This window comes from Entelurus aequoreus, linkage group LG02 (assembly GCF_033978785.1).
Source record: "Entelurus aequoreus isolate RoL-2023_Sb linkage group LG02, RoL_Eaeq_v1.1, whole genome shotgun sequence".
In the NCBI taxonomy this organism is placed as follows: Eukaryota; Metazoa; Chordata; class Actinopteri; order Syngnathiformes; family Syngnathidae; genus Entelurus; species Entelurus aequoreus.
In genome coordinates, this window is record NC_084732.1 from 33677501 (window position 1) to 33697999 (window position 20499).

Sequence of the window (20499 nt, forward strand, 5' to 3'; positions counted from 1 at the left end):
TTAAAATGATCAAAATACGTAAATATTAAATGTTATTATAAATGTGCCTGTTACTACATTACATATATACTTACATCATGTATATAAAACCCTAATAGAGATGTTTGGATGTTTTTTTAGGGGCTCTATAGGCAGAATTGAACAGCTCCCTTAGACTCCATTGTTAGCGGACTTAATCGCGTTTATTTAATATTTAGAATGCATAAAAAATAAAAATAAACATACGTCGTCATGTCTTTCATAATGATTGTGAATGATAGGCAAACTTTTGAAAAACGTGCAGTTCCCCTTTAAGGTAGATTCATATTCACAAATTTTAATATAAATTCCAATTCCAGTTAGACTAATATATAGTAGTGAAATGTTATTTTATGTTAATGACACTGGTGTACAATGGTAGCATTAGGCCGTATACATTGACACAGCTGCATCCCCCACGAGCAGCGAGGATGTTGAGCCCCTTCACTGTCCCAAAGCACTCACAGGTAGGACGAACTAGAGCTTTCCCTCCTTGAAAGACCAGCAGCCACCAATGGATTACATATATTTCCAAAATAGTCAGGTTGCTGTGTGAACAAACCCACATCCTGGCTCACATCTGTGATTTTCTTCAGGAGACAAAGACTAATTCAGGACGGTGATTGGTTAAAATGTTTCTTTTTTGGGTTTTTTTACGCACTGGTGAGCCCTCTTGTTACCACTGAGTACTGCATGCCAGCAACTGAAATGACTTGCGTAGTTTTACAGCACAAACTGTATTGTAAATTAGGGTAAAAAAGTTGGCAAGTTAGCAAAGAAACTAGCGATATACAGTGATATCGGAAAACACCAGCAAAGTGTCTCTGGCTAAATAAGAGAATCTGGAAAATATTAGCAGGAAGCAAGTACAATGTAGAGCAGTTTTAAGAAAACATTTTAGAAAACGTTCATTGAGGTGAGCAAAACTATATAATTACTAAATAGTACTAAACTTAAACTGTTTTAAATTATACAATACAACTATCTAAGAACTTACCTGTATAGGTGTATCTTCTGGCATCTCCGCTGTACACTACCTCTTCATGGGACGGACACAAGCTCTCCTTGTTTCCCAGCATGTCATTGGTTTTGTCGTGAAAATGGGAGCTCTTAATGAGGCCATCAGATGTGGTGTTGATTTCAGGCAAGTATGTTGCGTAGGGGACGTCATGATACGTTGACAGGACCCACGTGCAGGCCGTCATAGAGGGGTCGATGTCACAGGAGCCGCAATAAGCTGTAGAGGCTGCAGCAGTTGGACACAGAGCACCCTGCACACAGCCACTCTATAGAGAAGGAGGGAAATGGAGGTCACACTTCAAAATATTGTACAAAGTCTTTACTGAGGCTTATAGTTATAGTTGCAAAGTTATAGTTGCAAAAAGAGTGCCGAACACTTATTTTCTACTTTGTTTGTGTAAGTCAAGTCAAACTTTATTTGACTTGACTTGACATGGGGCAATAAACTATTAAAGCAGTAGAAACAATGAATAGTGAATTCAATACAGCAATGAAACAGGATTTTCAGCAGTATTTTGAGTGCCCGAGTGTCTGTTCAGCTCTGATTTGCAAAAGAAGGCTGTTCCATAATTTCAAGTGTGAGGTGTAAAATGTGCAATGTTCAATAATTTTGCCTTATAATCTGCAAGCCGCAAAGTGTGTGTTTGTGTGAGCTATGTCCATGAAGTGACCTTAATGACATCATTAGAGCTAATGGGTTCCTACCCTTTGTCCTCTTGTGCAATCATCTCAGTGTGTGTGTATGTGCTCATGTCATGCCGGCACCGCGTGACCCCAGATGATGAATGGAAGATGGACCGGTCACCAGCCCTGATGTGACAATGTGTGTCGATGTAGATGGTACAATAAAGTGTATCCAATACAACTGGATGTGAACATTATTCAACATCCAAAGGAAATATTTAACCAAGTGTCTCAATATAATATATCTGGTAATAACAGTAAAAATACATAGCAACGAGGCTGGTTCACTTGGAGTTAAATACAAATACAAACTCTGAAATGTGGATTAATATGTTACAGCATATTGTAGCAATGTCAGGTGGCGCCAGATTACTTCTCTCCAAGCAAGTTAGAGCTCTTCTTCCTGTCACTCACACAAATTAGTGACATTGACACAGAGACCCGTTTGGAAAAAGTGTCTGAAATGTTGAGCAGATTTGAGTTACAATGCAAATTTTAAGATAATGGTGATCAATGAACGAGAGTCATCAAACAACTGTAAATCAACTAAGAGATATGATATATGGATATGATACAACGGAAAATGCCAGGGGCCTTATGTATTAAGAGTTGTGTGGATTTCCTATTAAAAATTGCCATATGTTCAAATCCAGAAAACGCCTTACACAAGAAGAAATTCAGATGTATTAAAGTGTGCGCACCCACTAATCCAAGCATATTTCTTTGTTACATCCCAATCAACGTAGAATTGACCGCAGATGTTTGCTTGGCTGGGGACACCCACACCACGCCCCCTATAAATACGCAAATCATATTGAAATTAGCCATGTGCCTGAGATCTGCACACTCCGCCCAATCAGGATTCAGTAGGAGTCGGTAGGAGATTATTCTTTCTTGTTTTTCGAACGAATGACAGACCAGTGAGTGGGATAGCGTGAGTGAGCCTGTCATCGCTGTGGGCTCTGACAACCGCACACAGGCTGAAATTTAAAAAAAATGGTCGAACATCAAAAAGAAGGTGAAGAAGAAGATAGATGTGGCCAAAACAGGCGAGGAGAACAGAGATAAAGTAGTTCTGCACCCCGTTTGAAAAGATAGTCGCTGCAACGATACATAAAACTTTAGAAGAGGTGGTTGACTGTGATTACTTCCAATATAAATATAATTTGTACAACTTACAACAAAATATGTTTATACAGCAGCCTGCTCACAGACAGATTAGAGTTTCATGTGAGAATTATTTAATATATGGTTTGCAATCTTATACATTTAAACATGCCAGTGCTATCAAAAAGGATACGAAAGACTCGTGTGTGAATACTCAATGTATTATTACAACACAGGAGAGCTACTTGTGGCAGCAGCCAAACTTGACACAGAAGCGGGTCATTCCTTCGGTGCCAGTGTGCCGCATGCCCCGGCAGCTGCTGTCTGCCTGACTGGTCAAGCACATATGCTGGAGTCACAGGAACACATTGTTACAGCAATAGTTGGCAAAATAATCGCCTAGATAAATGTATACACGTCCTCACAAATATTAATATGAATAATAAGCATTAAATGCATTGGCAAAAAAAAGTATTTTGTGTCCTTGCTTCGATCTTTTTTACATTGTTAAAATCAAATGTTGGCAAAAGCCCAAACAGCTACCTCTGTGTGTCGCCATAGTATCCATGGCCTGTAGAAATGTGTGTACGTGAAGCATGAAGTTGGTGTGAAACACCGCACATTTCCATGTCATGGGCACTCTTGATACATCACAACTTTGTCGTGAAAAAGTGTGTACGCCACATTTTTGTGCATAAACACAGCTAATACTCAAGGCCCCTACTCTTTTACAGATATTGGAAAGAATAAAAAAGTAATTTGTGCAAAAAAAATTTAGGGTCGTCATATATACTCAAATAAACAGCTACATTTTTGTTTCATCTGACCACAGAACTTTCCTCCAGAAAGTCTTATCTTTGTCCATGTGGTGTCAGATGAATCAAAAATTTAGCTGTTTGGCCACAATACCCAGCAATATGTTTGGAGGAGAAAAGGTGAGGCCTTAAATCCCAGGAATACCACTACTGTCAAGCATGGTGGTGGTAGTATTATGCTCTGGGTCTGTTTTGCTGCCAATGGAACTGGTGCTTTACAGGGATTACATGGGACAATGAAAAAGGAGGATTACCTCCAAAATTCTTCAGGACAACCTAAAATAATCAGCCCGGAGGTTGGGTTTTGGGCGCAGTTGGGTGTTCCAACAGGACAATGACCCCAAACACACGTCAAAAGTGGATGGCTAAATCAGGCGATAATTAAGGTTTTAGAATGGCCTTCCCAAAGTCCTGACTTAAACGTGTGGACAATGCTGAAGAAACAAGTGCATGTCAGAAAACCAACTAATTTAGCTGAACTGCACCAATTTTGTCAAGAGGAGTGGTCAAAAATTCAACCAGAAGCTTGTGGATGGCTACCAAAAGCGCTTTATTGCAGTAAAACTTGCCAAGGGACATGTAACCGAATATTAACATTGCTGTATGTATACTTTTGACCCAGCAGATTTGGTCACATTTTCAGTAGACCCATAATAAATTCCTAAAAGAACTAAACTTCATGAATGTTTTTTGTGACCAACAAGTATGTGCTCCAATCACTTTATCACAAAAAAATAAGAGTTGTAGAAATTATTGGAAACTCAAGACAGCCATGACATTATGTTTTTTACAAGTGTATGTAAACTTTTGATCACGACTGTACATATGGATGGCTCTTTATTGTCATTGTACAAGTACAACCAAATTTTGTTTTCAGCACAAACCCGTTCAAGATAAGACAAACACTGTACAAAACAAGAACGCTGATGGGTCGCCATAAATATATACATATTTATGTACATTAGGTCAGAAAAAACACAGAGGCTATATCATCCCTACAAGCCTGTTTCACAGGTTTCCCTGCTCGCCAGGGGATTTTATAAAAGCTTCTGTGTTTTTTCTGACCTAACATATATTCCGCTCTACTCCGGTATTGAGCACTTTATAACGGATAAACCACAGAAACCTCGACTACATATATATGCATATAAATCGTCTTTTATATACAGTAAATTGATAAAAGTAGCACAAATAATTTAATATAAATATTAAATTGTACTGTACCGTCATCAAAAGGTCCGGTGTGGGCTTGCTGGCACACACATGCTGCTGTGGGTCAAAACCAATTCCATGGCAGCATTCTTGTCCCTGAAGTATGACCTTTGACCCACAGCACTGCAATCTCACTGTGGCATTACCAGATGGGTGATTTATGGGTTGTCCCTCAGAGTCTACGCAGCAGAGCGATGTAGAAGAGTTGACATACTCTTGACCACAGCAGGAAAAACCTAAAAAAGAAAAGAAAAGTAAATGAAAGTTGTCTACTGTGTGGGAAATCAGTTTAATGATCTAACTTTAAAGTTAATCCCTCAAATCCTAAATTGTATATGGACTACAGTGATACGTTGGTTAACGAATGCCCTAGTTCAGTGGTTCTCAACCTTTTTTCAGTGATGTACCCCCTGTGAACATTTTTTTAATTCAAGTACCCCCTAATCAGAGCAAAGCATTTTTGGTTGAAAAAAAGAGATAAAGAAGTAAAATACAGCACTATGTCATCAGTTTCCGATTTATTAAATTGTATAACAGTGCAAAATATTACTCATTTGTTGTGGTCTTTTTTGAACTATTTGGAAAAAAAGATATAAAAATAACTAAAAACTTCAAAAATGGAAACATAAACAAGTGATTCAATTATAAATAAAGATTTCTACACATAGAATTAGTCATCAACTTAAAGTGCCCTCTTTGGGGATTGTAATAGAGATCCATCTGGATTCATGAACTTAATTCTAAACATTTCTTCACAAAAAAAGAAATCTTTAACATCAATATTTATGGAACATGTCCACAAAAAATCTAGCTGTCAACACTGAATATTGCATTGTTGCATTTCTTTTCACAGTTCTTTTTGACAGACATTTAAAAAAAATCTCACATACCCCTTGGCATACCTTCAAGTACCCACAGGGGTACGCGTACCCCCATTTGAGAACCACTGCCCTAATTAACAACAAATTATTCCTCAAGAAGATGCTCTGGTTACCGTTTATTTGTTGTGCTTGCGTGTAATAAAATGTTATTTTGTTCTGTTGCTTCCACCCATCTTGAATCAAATGCCTAATACCAAATCTCGCACACTACGCTCCTATAATTCACTTGGCAAAATCCCTCTCTCTCCACTTCCTTCCTCCTCCTCCCTTTCCGCTTTTCACTCCAGTCAACCTCTCTCGTTGTCTCGCTGTGTTCGTCTACAATAGTGTTTAAATAAAGGGGAAAAAAATCATTTTCATTAGTCATTTATAGTTTTTCTTTTGTATGGTTTCTGCATGTTAAGATGTAAGTGTTCTATAATTAAGGTGTTTTGTGTTAAAATATTTGATTGTGGAAGGAAATGTTTGTATTTACATGGCTTCCTATGTGAAAACTTGCTTCAGTTAACGTACTTTATATCTGCACTTCCGGAACAGATTATGAACGTTAACTGAGTTACTACCTTATTTCCTTTCAACTTTTATCTTTCTGATTCTGTTGCTGACTTTGGAGGGAGGAACAGCGCAGTTTCCTAGAGCCGCCATTGTTGGCCGCTAATTCAACTTCAACTGTAAGTTGAAATAAAAACTCAAGAGAAAAGCACTAAGAGAACGCAGACATCCAACAGGCCGTATCTCCCACTTGAGAAAAAAACAGTCCTAAATCCAGACGGTGATACAGATCACCTCCAAAATCTAATCACTTGCTCCCTATCCCATTTTTGACATTTCCCGGAAGTTAAATGAACATCTGCCCATAAATCTTTTAGCTATCTACAGCGCAATAAACAAAACTAATTGAAGCCTCTTTGTCTCTGTGGGTAAAGGCGAGGCCATGAGAATACACATAAACAGACATTGAAGCTTGTAATGTAAATGTAAGGTAACATAATAGAAATGATCCGGATAAGCTACAACATAAAATGACTTGTTCGTTTTGGACATTTCCTGAAAGTTAGATAAAAAAAACGTCTCATAAACTTTTGAGCTATCAATGGTGGAATGAAAGAAATGGAACGAACACTCTTGTCAGTCATCCACTGTCTTTGTCTCTGCGAGGCCGCTGGCATAAATGCACGCACACATGCACACACACACAAGCATAAATGTAAGGTAACATAATAAAAATTATTTGGATCCAGTCCAAAATCAGATTAGTTGTTCCTTCTTTCATTTCGGACATTTCCTGAAATTTCCTAAATATTCACTGATAGCTTTTTGAGTTATGTTGCTTACTCACTAACTGACAAACCAATGGCAACCTCCTGGCAGAGTTAATAATATAGCTAGCAGTATTAAGGCACTACAGCTTTGAAGACATTTGATATTAAAATAATTTTACATCTGCACAACAAATTACATACATGCATGTTGCCTAATATAATTCAAAGGTAAACCCTTACATTTTTATGATTGTAGAAAAATAAATGCAAAATCAACCATACTAAAATCCCCAAATAAATAAGTACAATATATAGATTTACACATACATTCAAAGTGGCTTTACAGAGGTTAATTTCGGAAAATACTTATACATTTTGCTTTGAAAGACTTGACGTGATTAGTATTTACTGTACATAAGCCTTTCAAAACAATACATGGTAGCACAAAAACTACAACTATTGTCCTTTATGAGATTTACTATTACCTGACAGCAATTAAACACATTTTCTCTTCATAGAAAGCAAATAGCGAACAAATATGAGGCTTTAATCACGACAATATGTAATACATTTTAATACCACAGTATTGTATATTGCATATTTTATATATTTCTTATCATTTGAATTACTGCAGAAGTGTTAAAAATGTTGTTTGCGACCCAGAGGGGTCCGCAGAGGTACTGCAGGGAGGTTGTGATTTTTTTGGTTGATTAGACTTTTTAAAAATATATTTCTTTGTTTTCCACCTGCAATTTTTCCACAAATTTGTCTTTCAATACACAATAACATTGGTTTATAAATGGCACCCTACGCATTGTAAATTGCAGGTTTGAAATAAAAACATGAATAAATAGTAAGTATGTATTATTATAATAATCTTAGCATTTACGATTGCTAGCTAAAAGCGCTCAAGTTGCAAGCTAGCAATTAGCAGCAGTAGCTGCCAGCTAACTATTAGCGCTGTAGTTGCCAGCTAGCTATTGGCGGAGCTATACTGTATTCTTTGAATATCTTAGTGTTGCATAATAACAAGGTACTTTTAGGATAAAATAAAAAATAAAACAATTCATACAAGATACAGTATATAAGTAGGGGTTCCTTGCTCGAGCTCTCCCTCATTTTGGGGGTCCTTTGCCTGGAAAACATTGAAGACACCTGAATTACTGTATACTATGTTTACCGTCAAAGCCAGCAAGACATTTTCTGCTGGCCTAAAATAAATCATGATCATTAATTGTTAAAAGTGATTCTTATTTTCAATGTACATTCCCTAAATATATAAACATATTCACCATATTCTCTTTATGTCATATTAGGCTCCAGTGTTGCCGTTTTTACGTTAGAGTTTTTACCCAATCAGAATTCAGATGGCTTGTTGCCAGCGTTGTATGAAATCTGCCGAAGACTTCTAAATCAACAAAGCGGCAGTCTGTGCAGTGTGGGTTATCGGCGCACATACAGTTGATAGACAGTTGTGATAGCCAATCAGATAATGAGTTGTTGACAGTCGTTTTAGGTAGCCACACGATGAACCGTTGCATGTGACGTGACATTGATGCTTCCTATGATTATTGACTCACTAGTCTAGTGAGTATTCATATCATAAATTGTAAGTTGCAACAGCAGGACGTGCTAAGCTGATCGGCTGAGCCACACCCCAGCAACACTCGGCTAACAGAAAAATCTGATATCTACTTGCTTTTTTAACCTATGATGGCCGAACGAGAGCAAATTGTTGATTATGTTGCAGATATTAACTTGTAAGGCCATTTTGAAGACAGATATTTCAAGAGAAGCTAGATCTCGTGAGACAAGGTCGGGAGAGCTAGCTAACCTGTCCTAGTCAGTGAAATGGTTTGTCCGTCACTTCCAATCGAATCTACCAACTATGAGCGGTACACCTGGCTTCCGGCTTCCGATGAGTGTTGCAAATTGTGAGTTCAAATATAATAAATTTAAAATATTTTCTTACATTTTTTTTTACATTGAATTTGTTTTTACAGTTATTTTAATTTTAACTGTACCATATAGAGCAGGGGTATGAAACTAAATTTAGCATGGAGGTAAATCTATTTCCACGTGGGCCGGGCTGGTAAAATCACAGCAATAAAACTTAAAAATAAAGACAACTTCAGATTGTTTTCTCTGTCTTACTTTGGCCAAAAATAGCACATTCTGAAAATGTACATATTATAAATAATCATATTGGCAAAACATTTCAAGTTGGTTGAACATTCCGAGGAAAAAAATTGGTGCAGTTTCAAAAACACCATAAAGAACACAATGAACTTAAGACTTTGTCTCAGTGTTTTTAGAAAGCAATTAAACTTTGAGCGCTTCCTGTTTGGGATTCTCATGTTGGCAGTTCACCATTAAAAACGAATGAAAAAGCAATCCAGTGTTTCCTCAAACCGCCGCATTGGTGAAATCCGCAACTGCCACAACACATTAATTTATCATCATTCAAATATTACAATTATAAAATGAACAAAACAATTATAAAAATGACACCATAGCCGAAATCAAGGTATCATAACGCCAAACTTAACCAATGTGAACTTGGTAGATTTACGCATAAAATAAAACAGAACAAACAAATGTAGAAACACACAATTTTTACAATGTTATTAAGAGTGCACATGGAGTATTCAACCAATTGCAAGCGCTGCATGGAACTCTAACTACAAAGATGATGGTCAAGTTGACTTAAGTCTTCGCATCTTACCGTTTCGGTATTTTATACGTTGAGTGGATAATATACAATGAAGGAAAGTATTGTGCGTCAATACCGCAGCTATCTGCTGCCAGCCACAACAGAGCAGCTGATTGCTTTCACCTGCGCTGATTAGAGTAGCGGCAGCCAATCCAGAGGGCGCTTAAAGTGAGCTGACATTTCATCTTTAAACACTGTCATGTGTGACGTGGGTTACACTTGAATTGCTATTGCGACATCCAGAGGGCACATTTAGAACAGCAGTTTTTTTTCATTAAAAAAATCCAGCTCATTTTTATACTTAGCAAACTCATCTTGCGGGCCGGATTAAACCTGTTTGCAGGCCTTAAATGGCCCTCAGGACGTACGTTTGACACACCTGATATAGAGGTATGTTTTATTTGCCGATGCGGGTTTATTGATTTTGAAATGCGCAGGAAAATAGCCTGTTTTGTACACTATTGAGTTAATTCTATGCGTAGTAGTGCGGATAATGTGTCCTTATCAGAGGAAAAAAAAGGCACAATAATGCACCATATCCAATTATGAATGATTTCTCAAAAAAAAATCCCAGCTCATCAGTTTAAATATCATTGACATATGTCGTTATATTAATTATTATTTTTTTATATCCAACTTAACTTCTGGCTGAGCTGTGGTGCAGCACAATACAATAGTTGACAGAAAAGGTGAGCACTGGTGTGGACTGGACTACTGTGATAAACAGTAGAAATGACTGAATTTGGTGTGTGTTCGCTAAAGGTGAGGTCGCGAATGTGAGGGTAAAACAAAAGTCAGAGGGAGCTGAAGACAGTAAAGAGTCTCTCCTGTGGCCCTAGTAATTACCCAGGTTGAAGCAATCAGGTTACTGAGACATCAACACGGCTTAGCTGAAGGGATTGTCATGCTTTGGCCTTCCAGTGGATTAGGGCCATAATATTGTCCTGCTAGAAGACTGAGTCAGCAAGAAACCTGCTGTGAGGATGCATCGGAAATTGAAATGAGCAAAGTATGGTAAAGTAGACTAAGATATTCTTTACGTGGTTATACAAATTGCATTTAAACCAGTGAAACCTTTTCATTTTAAATAAGGTAAGATCCCTAGGTTCTGGTCCCTCCTGATTATTCAGCTTATGGATAAAATAATGTAACTTGCATGAGGTATTTAGTAAATGTATCATAAGACTTGATGACATGCTGATCCGTGGCACCATCCGCCTCCAGCTGTGTTGCTCATTTTATTTGACAGCGGACATTAAACACCAAGTCATTGCTTTGTGTCACGGCCTTGTCCTTTAATGGGGCTGCAGCTAGTTGCAGCATGATAAATAACTTATTGCCCAACACCTCCATCAGTGTTCATGCAAATGCAGGGCTGTGAAGCTGCTATTAAATGACACAATCGGGCAGAGAATCTTGTCTGTGTTGCCTGCACGTTGCCTGTCACAGCGAAAATGCACAAGTTTGTGATTGTGTGATATAAAGGCAGTGTGACGGCTAGTAACTCACTTAGCGGCGGCAGCTGTTGTAAAGAAGAGGCTCGCTGGCCAATTCCCTCAGCGCCTTACTTCAGCTTCAATGACGAGCAAATAAACAGCTCAACACATTTTCCAAACAGCTTTTCTATACTCATCGCTCGCCCTCTCACCATCATAACCTTTCATCTTTACACCTCCCTTTCATCTGGGTGCTGCGGCACCCAAATAAATGTAGTCTTACATTGTATGCTACTGCTATAGATACCAATTTGCAAGAAAACTAGGAAACTCATGGTAAACAATAAACATAATGTATACCACTAGGCCAAGTCTGACACATAGTGAGCTTCCTTGGTTGGGCTTGCTGTGGCACCTCAGTGCGTTGCATGATATTCTGCGGTGCTGCTGGGGTAGTGACCTTGTGTCTCGGCGTGTCTGTGATATCCTCCTTTTTCCCCCCCTTTCTTTTCTCTTTCCTCACGGGGAGGATCTGCCAGGGCGGTTGCTGAATTTTCCATCTCCATCATTGGGGTGCCTGCAGTTGGGGCAAGTGGTTCCCGTGGCCCATGTGCTGTGCGGTCCTGCTGCAGTCGACTTAATTGGAGTGGTTTGGGGCGGGCCCCGCCGTGCTCTCTAGGGCGCGTTATTTTCGTGGGGGCCAGGTTGCTTGTGGAGTGGGGCGGTCTTCCCGTCCGGTTGCAGGGAGTCTCTGGGCCTCTTGGGGCATGGCGTCCCGTCCTTCTGCCCGCGTTAGGTATGGTCTCTCGCTGGCTTGGGGGCTGGCTGTCTTTTGCTTCTCATGTGCCTTGTCCTCTGTAGGGCCCGTCTGTCTACGGCCTGCCGCTGTACTGCCAGGCAGCAGGGTTGGCCCGGTTCTGGGGGTTCTGTCGCTGGCTGGCCTGCCTGCGTGGGGCCGCCGATCCCTTGTTCATTGGGTACCACACCTACTGTTTTGGGTTAGGCTCTCTGGGTGACTGAGGTCGTACTTTGGCTCCCACACATACTGACACATACTGGGACACAAATATATTGTACATACAAACACACATACACACAATTATTCATACATACATTTATACGTACATTCATTCATGCATACATACATACATGCACAAATAGGTACTCGCGCCCATACATAAGTACATACGCTCGCACATACAGTACACACACACACACACACACACACACACACACACACACACACACACACACACACACACACACACACACACACACACACACACACACACACACACACACACACACACACACACACACACACACACACATACGATACATACATTCACACGCAGGTTCATTGTACAAACATACATATACACATATTGTACACATACAAGCACATAATGGATGTATACATACACTCATGCATATAATCATGTTTCATCAAACATACACTATATTGCCAAAAGTATTTGGCCACCTGCCTTGACTCACATATGAACTTGAAGTGCCATCCCATTCCTAACCCATAGGGTTCAATATGATGTCGGTCCACCTTTTGCAGCTTTTACAGCTTCAACTCTTCCAAAGCGCATTGGTGAGGTCACACACTGATGTTGGTCGAGAAGGCCTGGCTCTCAGTCTACGTTCTAATTTATCCAAAAGGTGTTCTATCGGGTTCAGGTCAGGACTCTGTGCAGGCCAGTCAAGTTCATCCACACCAGACTCGGTCATCCATGTCTTTATGGACCTTACTTTGTGCACTGGTGCACAGTCATGTTGGAAGAGGAAGGGGCCCGCTCCAAACTGTTCCCACAAGGTTGGTAGCATGGAATTGTCCAAAATGTTTGGGTATCCTGGAGCATTCAAAGTTCCTTTGACTGGAACTAAGGGGCCAAAGCCCAACTCCTGAAAAACAACCCCACACCATAATTCCTCCTCCACCAAATTTCACACTCGGCACAATGCAGTCCGAAATGTACCATTCTTACTGGCAAACTCCAAACCCGTACTCGTCCATCAGATTGACAGATGGAAAAGCGTGATTCATCACTCCAGAGAACGCGCCTCCACTGCTCTCGAGTCCAGTGGCGACGTGCTTTGCATCCGACGCTTGGTGATGTATGGCTTAGCTGCAGCTGTCTGCCATGGAAACCCATTCCATGAAGCTATCTGCGTACTGTACGTGGGCTAATTGGAAGAGCACATGAAGTTTGGAGCTCTGTAGCAACTGACTGTGCAGAAATTCGCCGACCTCTTTGCACTATGCACTTCAGCATCCGCTGACCCCTCTCTGGCAGTTGACGTGGCCTACCACTTTGTGGCTGAGTTGCTGTTGTTCCCAAACTCTTCCATTTTCTTATAATAAAGCCGACAGTTGACTTTGGAATATTTAGGAGCGAGGAAATTTCACGACTGGATTTGTTGCACAGGTGGCATCCTATGACAGTTCCACGCTTGAAATCACTCAGCTCCTGAAAGCGGCCCATTCTTTCACAAATGTTTGTAGAAACAGTCTCCATGCCTAAGTGCTTGATTTTATACACCTGTGCCAAGTGATTAGGACACCTGAATCTGATCATTTGGATGGGTGGCCAAATATTTTTGGCAATATAGTCTATATTAACGTTGTTCCCCCCAGGGGAAACTGTGTAAAACACGGCCCACTGGTTAATACACAAGGTTAATACAGTTCGCTACTCTTTCTTCCCCTCCATTTATCTGCTTTCTTTTGTAACTCAAGTTTTCATTACATATGTGTATTTTTGCATTTGAAACAATTGTATTGTTGATAATTGAAGTAATTATCATTATTCATTATCAATAGTGCTATTCCTATTGGTATTTTTATTTGGAGTGTAGTCCATTTTTATTTGTAGTGCAGCTCATTTGTAGTGCAGTAATGTTCATTGTCATTTCTGTGTCATTACTATCTACTTCACTAACTGATTCTGTGCTATAATTTTTGGTATCATATTTGTACAAATTGTATTTGCTGATGTTGTTCTGTTGTTGTCGTCGTTGTTTTTTTTGTCTACCCGCAATTTCGCCTCCGTATTCCTATTTTTCTTCTTTCTATTCTATCCTGTTCCGGGCCAGCTGTGCCAAACATTAAATAAATCCATTTATTCCATCCATATATCCATCCATCCGTTTTCTACCGCTTGTCCCTTTTGGGGTCGCAGGGTGTGATGGAGGCTATCTCAACTGCATTCGGGCGGAAGGCGGGGTACACCCTGGACAAGTCGCCACCTTAATAAAGTCAAATACAAATAAGGCAGCAACAGAAGTAACCCACACTTCCCTTTTGTAAAGTAAATCTGTACTGCAGATATGGACATCTCCATCAACAATATGATTTGCTTGAGTAGCTGAACAGGATCTGAGCAGAGGATGTCGTTGTGGCTTGTGCAGCCCTTTGAGACATTTGTGATTAAGAGCTATATAAGCAAACTTTGATTGATTGATGAAAATAATTAATTAATAAAATAAATCTATAAAAAATATTTTTTTTAAAACGCCAACAATACTCCATATACATGTCATGACCAGCATATGAACCAAGTCGTAACGACATTGATAATGTAAGAGATAACACCATTTTTATTTTTTATTTTCTATTTTTAGTAACACAACGTCTTGATCACAGAGGTAACTACTGCAGCTCTTGACCTACTGAGCTGCTGCATTGCCCCAAAGTTGGTAAAAGTTTGCGCTAGATTATAAATCATGCCTCACCCTTGTATAGTATAAGCTTGTGGCCATAACCCGAGAAGTTGGTCAACTTTGAAATTCAACTTAAACCCAAAGACATCATGTGGCAATATGTTAGTTAGCTCCCACCTTTTTTTACCTAAGGAGCAAGGATTATGATGAATTCATCATCTGAACAGGGTAACACAAGTTTTTGCAGAGAGATCTAAACATCCCAAGAGTCGGCATCCCAGTGGGAGTGGACATTGTTAAGTGATTGTTTTATTATGTTCATTGTTCGTATTTCTTATTTAGCAATTAGCAATACTGCTGCATGATGCTTAGTGTTTCACTATAGCATGATCTGCTTAGCACCCAGCTTCTAAAACTTGTAGATCATTTTCCATATGTTCAGGCTCAAAATACAAGATTCTGGATCATCAATTGTCTCACAGTACTCGTTGTTGGCTCTCATGAAGTCTGCAATGATCAGTAGAGATAGTTGTCGAAGGAAATAGCGAACGTTGTGATGCACAATGTGAAATTGATGCATCCCCAAAAAAGTTTCGACAATGCTTAAAATGAACAAAATATGCTAAATATTACATTGTACTATGAATGTGCCTGTTACTACATTACATACATACTTACAACATGTATATAAAACGTTGTTGGAGGTTTTTTAGAGGGCGTTATAAGCGGAATAGATCAAATCTTCATTACCTGCATCGTTAGCCACCTCTTACTAGCATTTTTTATGATTTAGAATAAACAAAAGAAAGAGCCATAAGTGAGCTTGTCTCACATAGGGATTGTGAATGAAAAATTCACAACATTTTTTAAAAAGCGCAGTCACGCATGTCCTAAAATGACTCTTTCCTACCGTAAAACTTTCTGTTGGTAACTTTTTCCATCATCAATCTCATTACATCTTAATTGTGGATATGCAACATTATTTTCAGTATCTGTGCATCAACTGTTTACCAAACTACTTCTAAAACTTCAGGTTTTCATATCATGCAAACAACAGACGTACAATCCCAGTCTTCAGTAAGTGTTATCTGTGTGCTACACTAGTGCAGTACACTTGTGCTCAGGTTTAGAAACACACAGTCTGTGTTTTCTCTCTTCCTCACTGTAAGCTGTGTGTACTTGTAGCGTATTTGTGTTGACAACGATTTATCACACACCTCTTGTTTTCTCTGCTGCATCGCGGAACGCTCAGGCCCTAATCTTCAGATTTATGTCGGATTTGCATACATTCATTAACAGCGTCGGAAGCGCTGCATCAACACAAGGTGCTTAGACAACGTGAATTATTATTAGGGTTTCAGTCATTCCACTTAATGATAAGTCAATATTTAGCCCTGCCAATGAACTACTGATAAAAATGTGTGCCGTGGATTAGGGTTATCCGGCCTCTGTAGGAGGCAAAACCACTCTACAACTTTAAATAAATCAAGTACTTTTAAATAGCTGAATACATTAAAATAGATTTGGTTTGGAGAGTGAAAATAAAGCCAATTTGACATACGCTAAATAAATTTAAAGGTCATACAGCCAGCATAGATCATCAGTTCCTGTTCATTGTCTACTTTTTAAACATGTTTACGCCATTCAAAACAAGTGACTTTTTTCCATTTGACGGACGGTGCACGCACGGTATATACAACATGACAATTGGATTTAATTACACACCACATACACATGCATAGAAACACACACACACACACACACATAAAAGGGGCCTACAAGGACACGCACAGAGTACATGTCAACATATTTCCCACTTGACAACTCTTGTATTTATGTTTTTTTTTGTATGTCAACATCAATAGGGATTCGGGTGACTGGTGAAGATATGTTCCATAATGTAAATTGTTTTCCAAATATGTGTGTTTAGATACATAATTTTAATGCAGAGAATGATAAGGAATTGGTGTTAAATGGAGTGCCTTTATGGGAAAAACAATTTGGTACTAACTATGTCATGTAAAACAAGTCAGTATGTATGTACAGTATATTTACTGGAAATTATTTGTACGTTAATCTGCAAATAATGGGTGTATTAATTCACAATTAATTTTAGATTCATAATAACTTACAATAATGAATACCTAACAAATGTTGAATAAATACAAACAAAAATATTAATGCACGAAAATAGGTGTCAAACATTATGGTAATACATAATATAACAACTAAAACAAATTAGCATGTATGTATAGTTAGTGGAAAATACTCTCCTTAACATAAAGAAATTACTTTAAGCATAAAGATATTCAAATTCAAAATGCATATCTATGGAAATAACTTGTATATTAGTGTTGAGATAATACCTGCAAAATTATAATTTAAATAATTAATAATTGAAACCCTAAAATAATTTGAACAAACAAACTATGTAAAACATTCTGGTAATCCCATCCATCCATCCATCCATCCATTTTATACCGCTTGTCCCTCTCGGGGTTGCGGGTGGTGTGGTAATATATAATGCAATACATACAAACTAATCTGTATCTATTTATACTTCTTGCTATTCATTAAAATAAACTAACTAAATTATTATTATTATTATTTAAAACACTAATATAATTGAGAACGTTAGGGGTAAAAAGATTTCTCCCTGTGCTGACTGTCCTCAACTGTATACTGCTGACAACCTCTGGATTTATTCTTGGCAACCATTAAACTCTATGCAATAGCAAATTCATCATCATAAGTATATTAACAGAGAGAGAAATGTCTCCCTGTGTTCATTGGGCACTTTATCTTAAAAAAATCAGCCAGACGCTGCTGTTTGGAATCTACTACTGTTGGCCATTTTCTACTCATCATTGATAGCAGATTTTGGCAGTGTATATTGACGCATGCACACACAAGCACACACACACACAGATGTGCATATCCTCGCTCGCGCTCGTACACACACACTTGCACAGAGACTGATATATTCTGTTGTTTTTGCATGAAACATTGTGAAGTCATTCAGTAATGTGCAAAAAGAGCTTAAACACAGAGGAAAGTATGGTATACTTGCATCGAGTGGGGGGAAAAACAAATAAGGCTGTCACACTTGCACGCGCGCACACACACAGGCATCCACTCTCTCAACTCCGCTCGGCTCAGACTGAGCAAGCTTAACTACTAGGATAATTTCCCCCCCAGCAAATGGTCACTGTGCCCTTGAAAAACATATTTGATTATTACTTTTTCTCCCCCTCCTCTTTTTTTTCTTTTAGCATCATCACAGCCATTTTCATCACGCGCTCTGATGATGGCACGGCAAGGCGCGTTAAGATAACACCCTGCCACCGCCAGGCTTTTAACACTTAAACGGTGAAAAGGGATATTCAGATTTGTCCTTGAATGTTTGGATGGGGCCTGCTGGGCTGGGACAGAGGGAGGGAGTCAGCGAAGGAGTTAAAGAAACGCTCACATTTTTTTTTGAAGATCAGCTCCAGAGGAAAAGTGAACCAGGGAGGCCATTTAGGTTGGCACGCGTACACAGAGAAGTGGGGTAAGGTGGGGACTGATGGGCCAGTGGAAGAGTTAAACAAGAGCATGCTATATAACGCGCAAGTGTGAAGGGGAAATGATTAGTGGAGCTCACACTGCTCTGGGACTTAAGAGGGGAGTCAGAGAGCAGTGGGAGGCCAAAGACACCACACACACGTCCCATTAAACACCATCTAATCTCACCTTAATCTGAGCTCAATATCTTACATGCAAACTCTGAGGCAAAGAGAGCAAAAAAAAGGTGAAATTAAAAGCTTAAAAGTTGCAAGACATGAGGGACCGTGAAGGCAAACTGGGCCAATGTTTCCCTGAACTTATTTTGCAAAGTGGCAACAAAATTCATTCTGCATTCATAATACAGTGCATTGGAGGATGTTTTATGAATAAACTTTAAAAGTGAGGCAGACATCAGTGGGCCGTTGAGGCAGAGTAGTGAAGTGAAGTGAAGTGAAGTGAATTACATTTATATAGCGCTTTTTCTCAAGTGACTCAAAGCGCTTTACATTGTGAAACCCAATATCTAAGTTACATTTAAACCAGTGTGGGTGGCACTGGGAGCAGGTGGGTAAAGTGTCTTGCCCAAGGACACAACGGCAGTGACTAGGATGGCGGAAGCGGGGATCGAACCTGCAACCCTCAAGTTGCTGGCACGGCCGCTCTACCAACCGAGCTATACCGTCCCATACACACTTATTTGGAATTTGAACAAAAAACTAAATTTTTGTCCCATATCAATTGATTCCAAAAAGCACGCACATGGATACTGGCTTTATGTTGGTTTGACATATATATGATTGTTATTGTGCGTGTGTGTGTATCTCTACGTGCACACATGTGTATGCAAGACAGCATATCTGTTGCCAGACGGCTGTCTCCTGGCATTGGCGTTCTCCCGCAGCGCGTGTGTATGGTTGTTGACAGTGTGGACGGTAATGTGTGATAGATCGCACTTCAGGGACCCCGTAATCACATCAGCCTAACCTAGTCTATCAGCTGGGCACAATGGGATACCCTTCACTCCTCCTTTAATCTGCTTCATCTCGTTCTCTTACAGACTTCTTTTAAAGCATTGATTTGAATTAAACGGCATAGACTTTATTTGTTTGAATGAGTTCTCTTTCCTGATTTTCGCTGTTTTATTTAGCTTAACAATATCAATACATCCATCTTCTAGGCCGTTTATCCTCATTAGAGTCATTTTATGGGCAACCCCGGACTGTTTGCCAGTCAATCACAGGGCACATATTAGTAGACAACCAACCATTCTCACAAACATTTTCACTTATGGGCCATTTAGAGCAGAGACAAATCCGGTCCACGCACTTTTTTGCTATGCGAGAGGAAGCCGGAAAGAACACACACACAAGCACAAAGAGAAAGTGCAAACTCCACATGTTCTGACGGAGATTCGAAGCTGGATCTTCTGACTGTTAGGCAAACATGCTAACCACTTCTCCACCGTGCTCTCCTTACTTAAAACAGTGTAACATTTACTTTCATACAGGAATCTCATCAATAACGTGTCTCTCATTAAAGGGACACAGCCCCCAACATAGTGCAAGGAAGTATCGTGAGTAACCTGTGTCAATGTTAAGCAGACTATCCCATAATAATAGGGAGCATGTTGTTGTGGGGAGGGTCTTCAAACAGACGTGTGGGGTCGAGGTTGCAAAGCATGGCCCCAGGGCTCCCCTACACCGCAGCGCACCCGGCAAATGGCCCTTAGCCTTGCTAGCGCCGATAGCACTGCGATCCATCATTCCATATGCTCTCAATGGGGAAGCTAACGCTAATGACTGATGAGTGGCTGAGAAGAGAGAAGTAGAGGGAGAGGGGAGAGAAGAGAGGGGAGAGGAGGAGGAGGAAGAAGAAAGGGCGGCAACATGAGGCTAGAAGATTTAGCAAAGAGGTTAAAGAGAGTTTTCAAGTTGAAATATCCTTTGAATTTGGAGGTGAATATAGGATCTAATTTGCAATACCATGATGAATGGTTGAGTGTGAAAAAGTACTTTATAACAGGCATGCAGTAAAAAAAGCTGTGCAATTATTATTTGTACAATTTTATGTCTGCATGTTTGTAGGCTAATGGTTATGAGGGGCGGAGGTAGGAGAGCGGGCCTATCCCACGGCTTG

At 39.5% G+C, this 20499-nt stretch overlaps 1 protein-coding gene across 7 annotated transcripts in view; it reads right to left on the bottom strand.

Annotated features, from left to right (window-relative positions):
- Positions 1 to 20499, bottom strand: part of ush2a (Usher syndrome 2A (autosomal recessive, mild)) — a 395330-nt gene that overhangs the window by 130563 nt on the left and 244268 nt on the right. For all 7 annotated transcript variants that reach the window (XR_009821723.1, XM_062025662.1, XM_062025687.1 and 4 more), the window contains 2 exons: positions 4869 to 5092; positions 1016 to 1304 (listed from right to left, as the gene is read on the bottom strand). Coding sequence is in view for 6 of the 7 variants with exons in the window: in XM_062025662.1 (XP_061881646.1) it covers positions 1016 to 1304; positions 4869 to 5092 (513 nt within the window). In the remaining variant the exon portion in view is untranslated. The remainder of the gene's footprint in view (positions 1 to 1015; positions 1305 to 4868; positions 5093 to 20499) is intronic.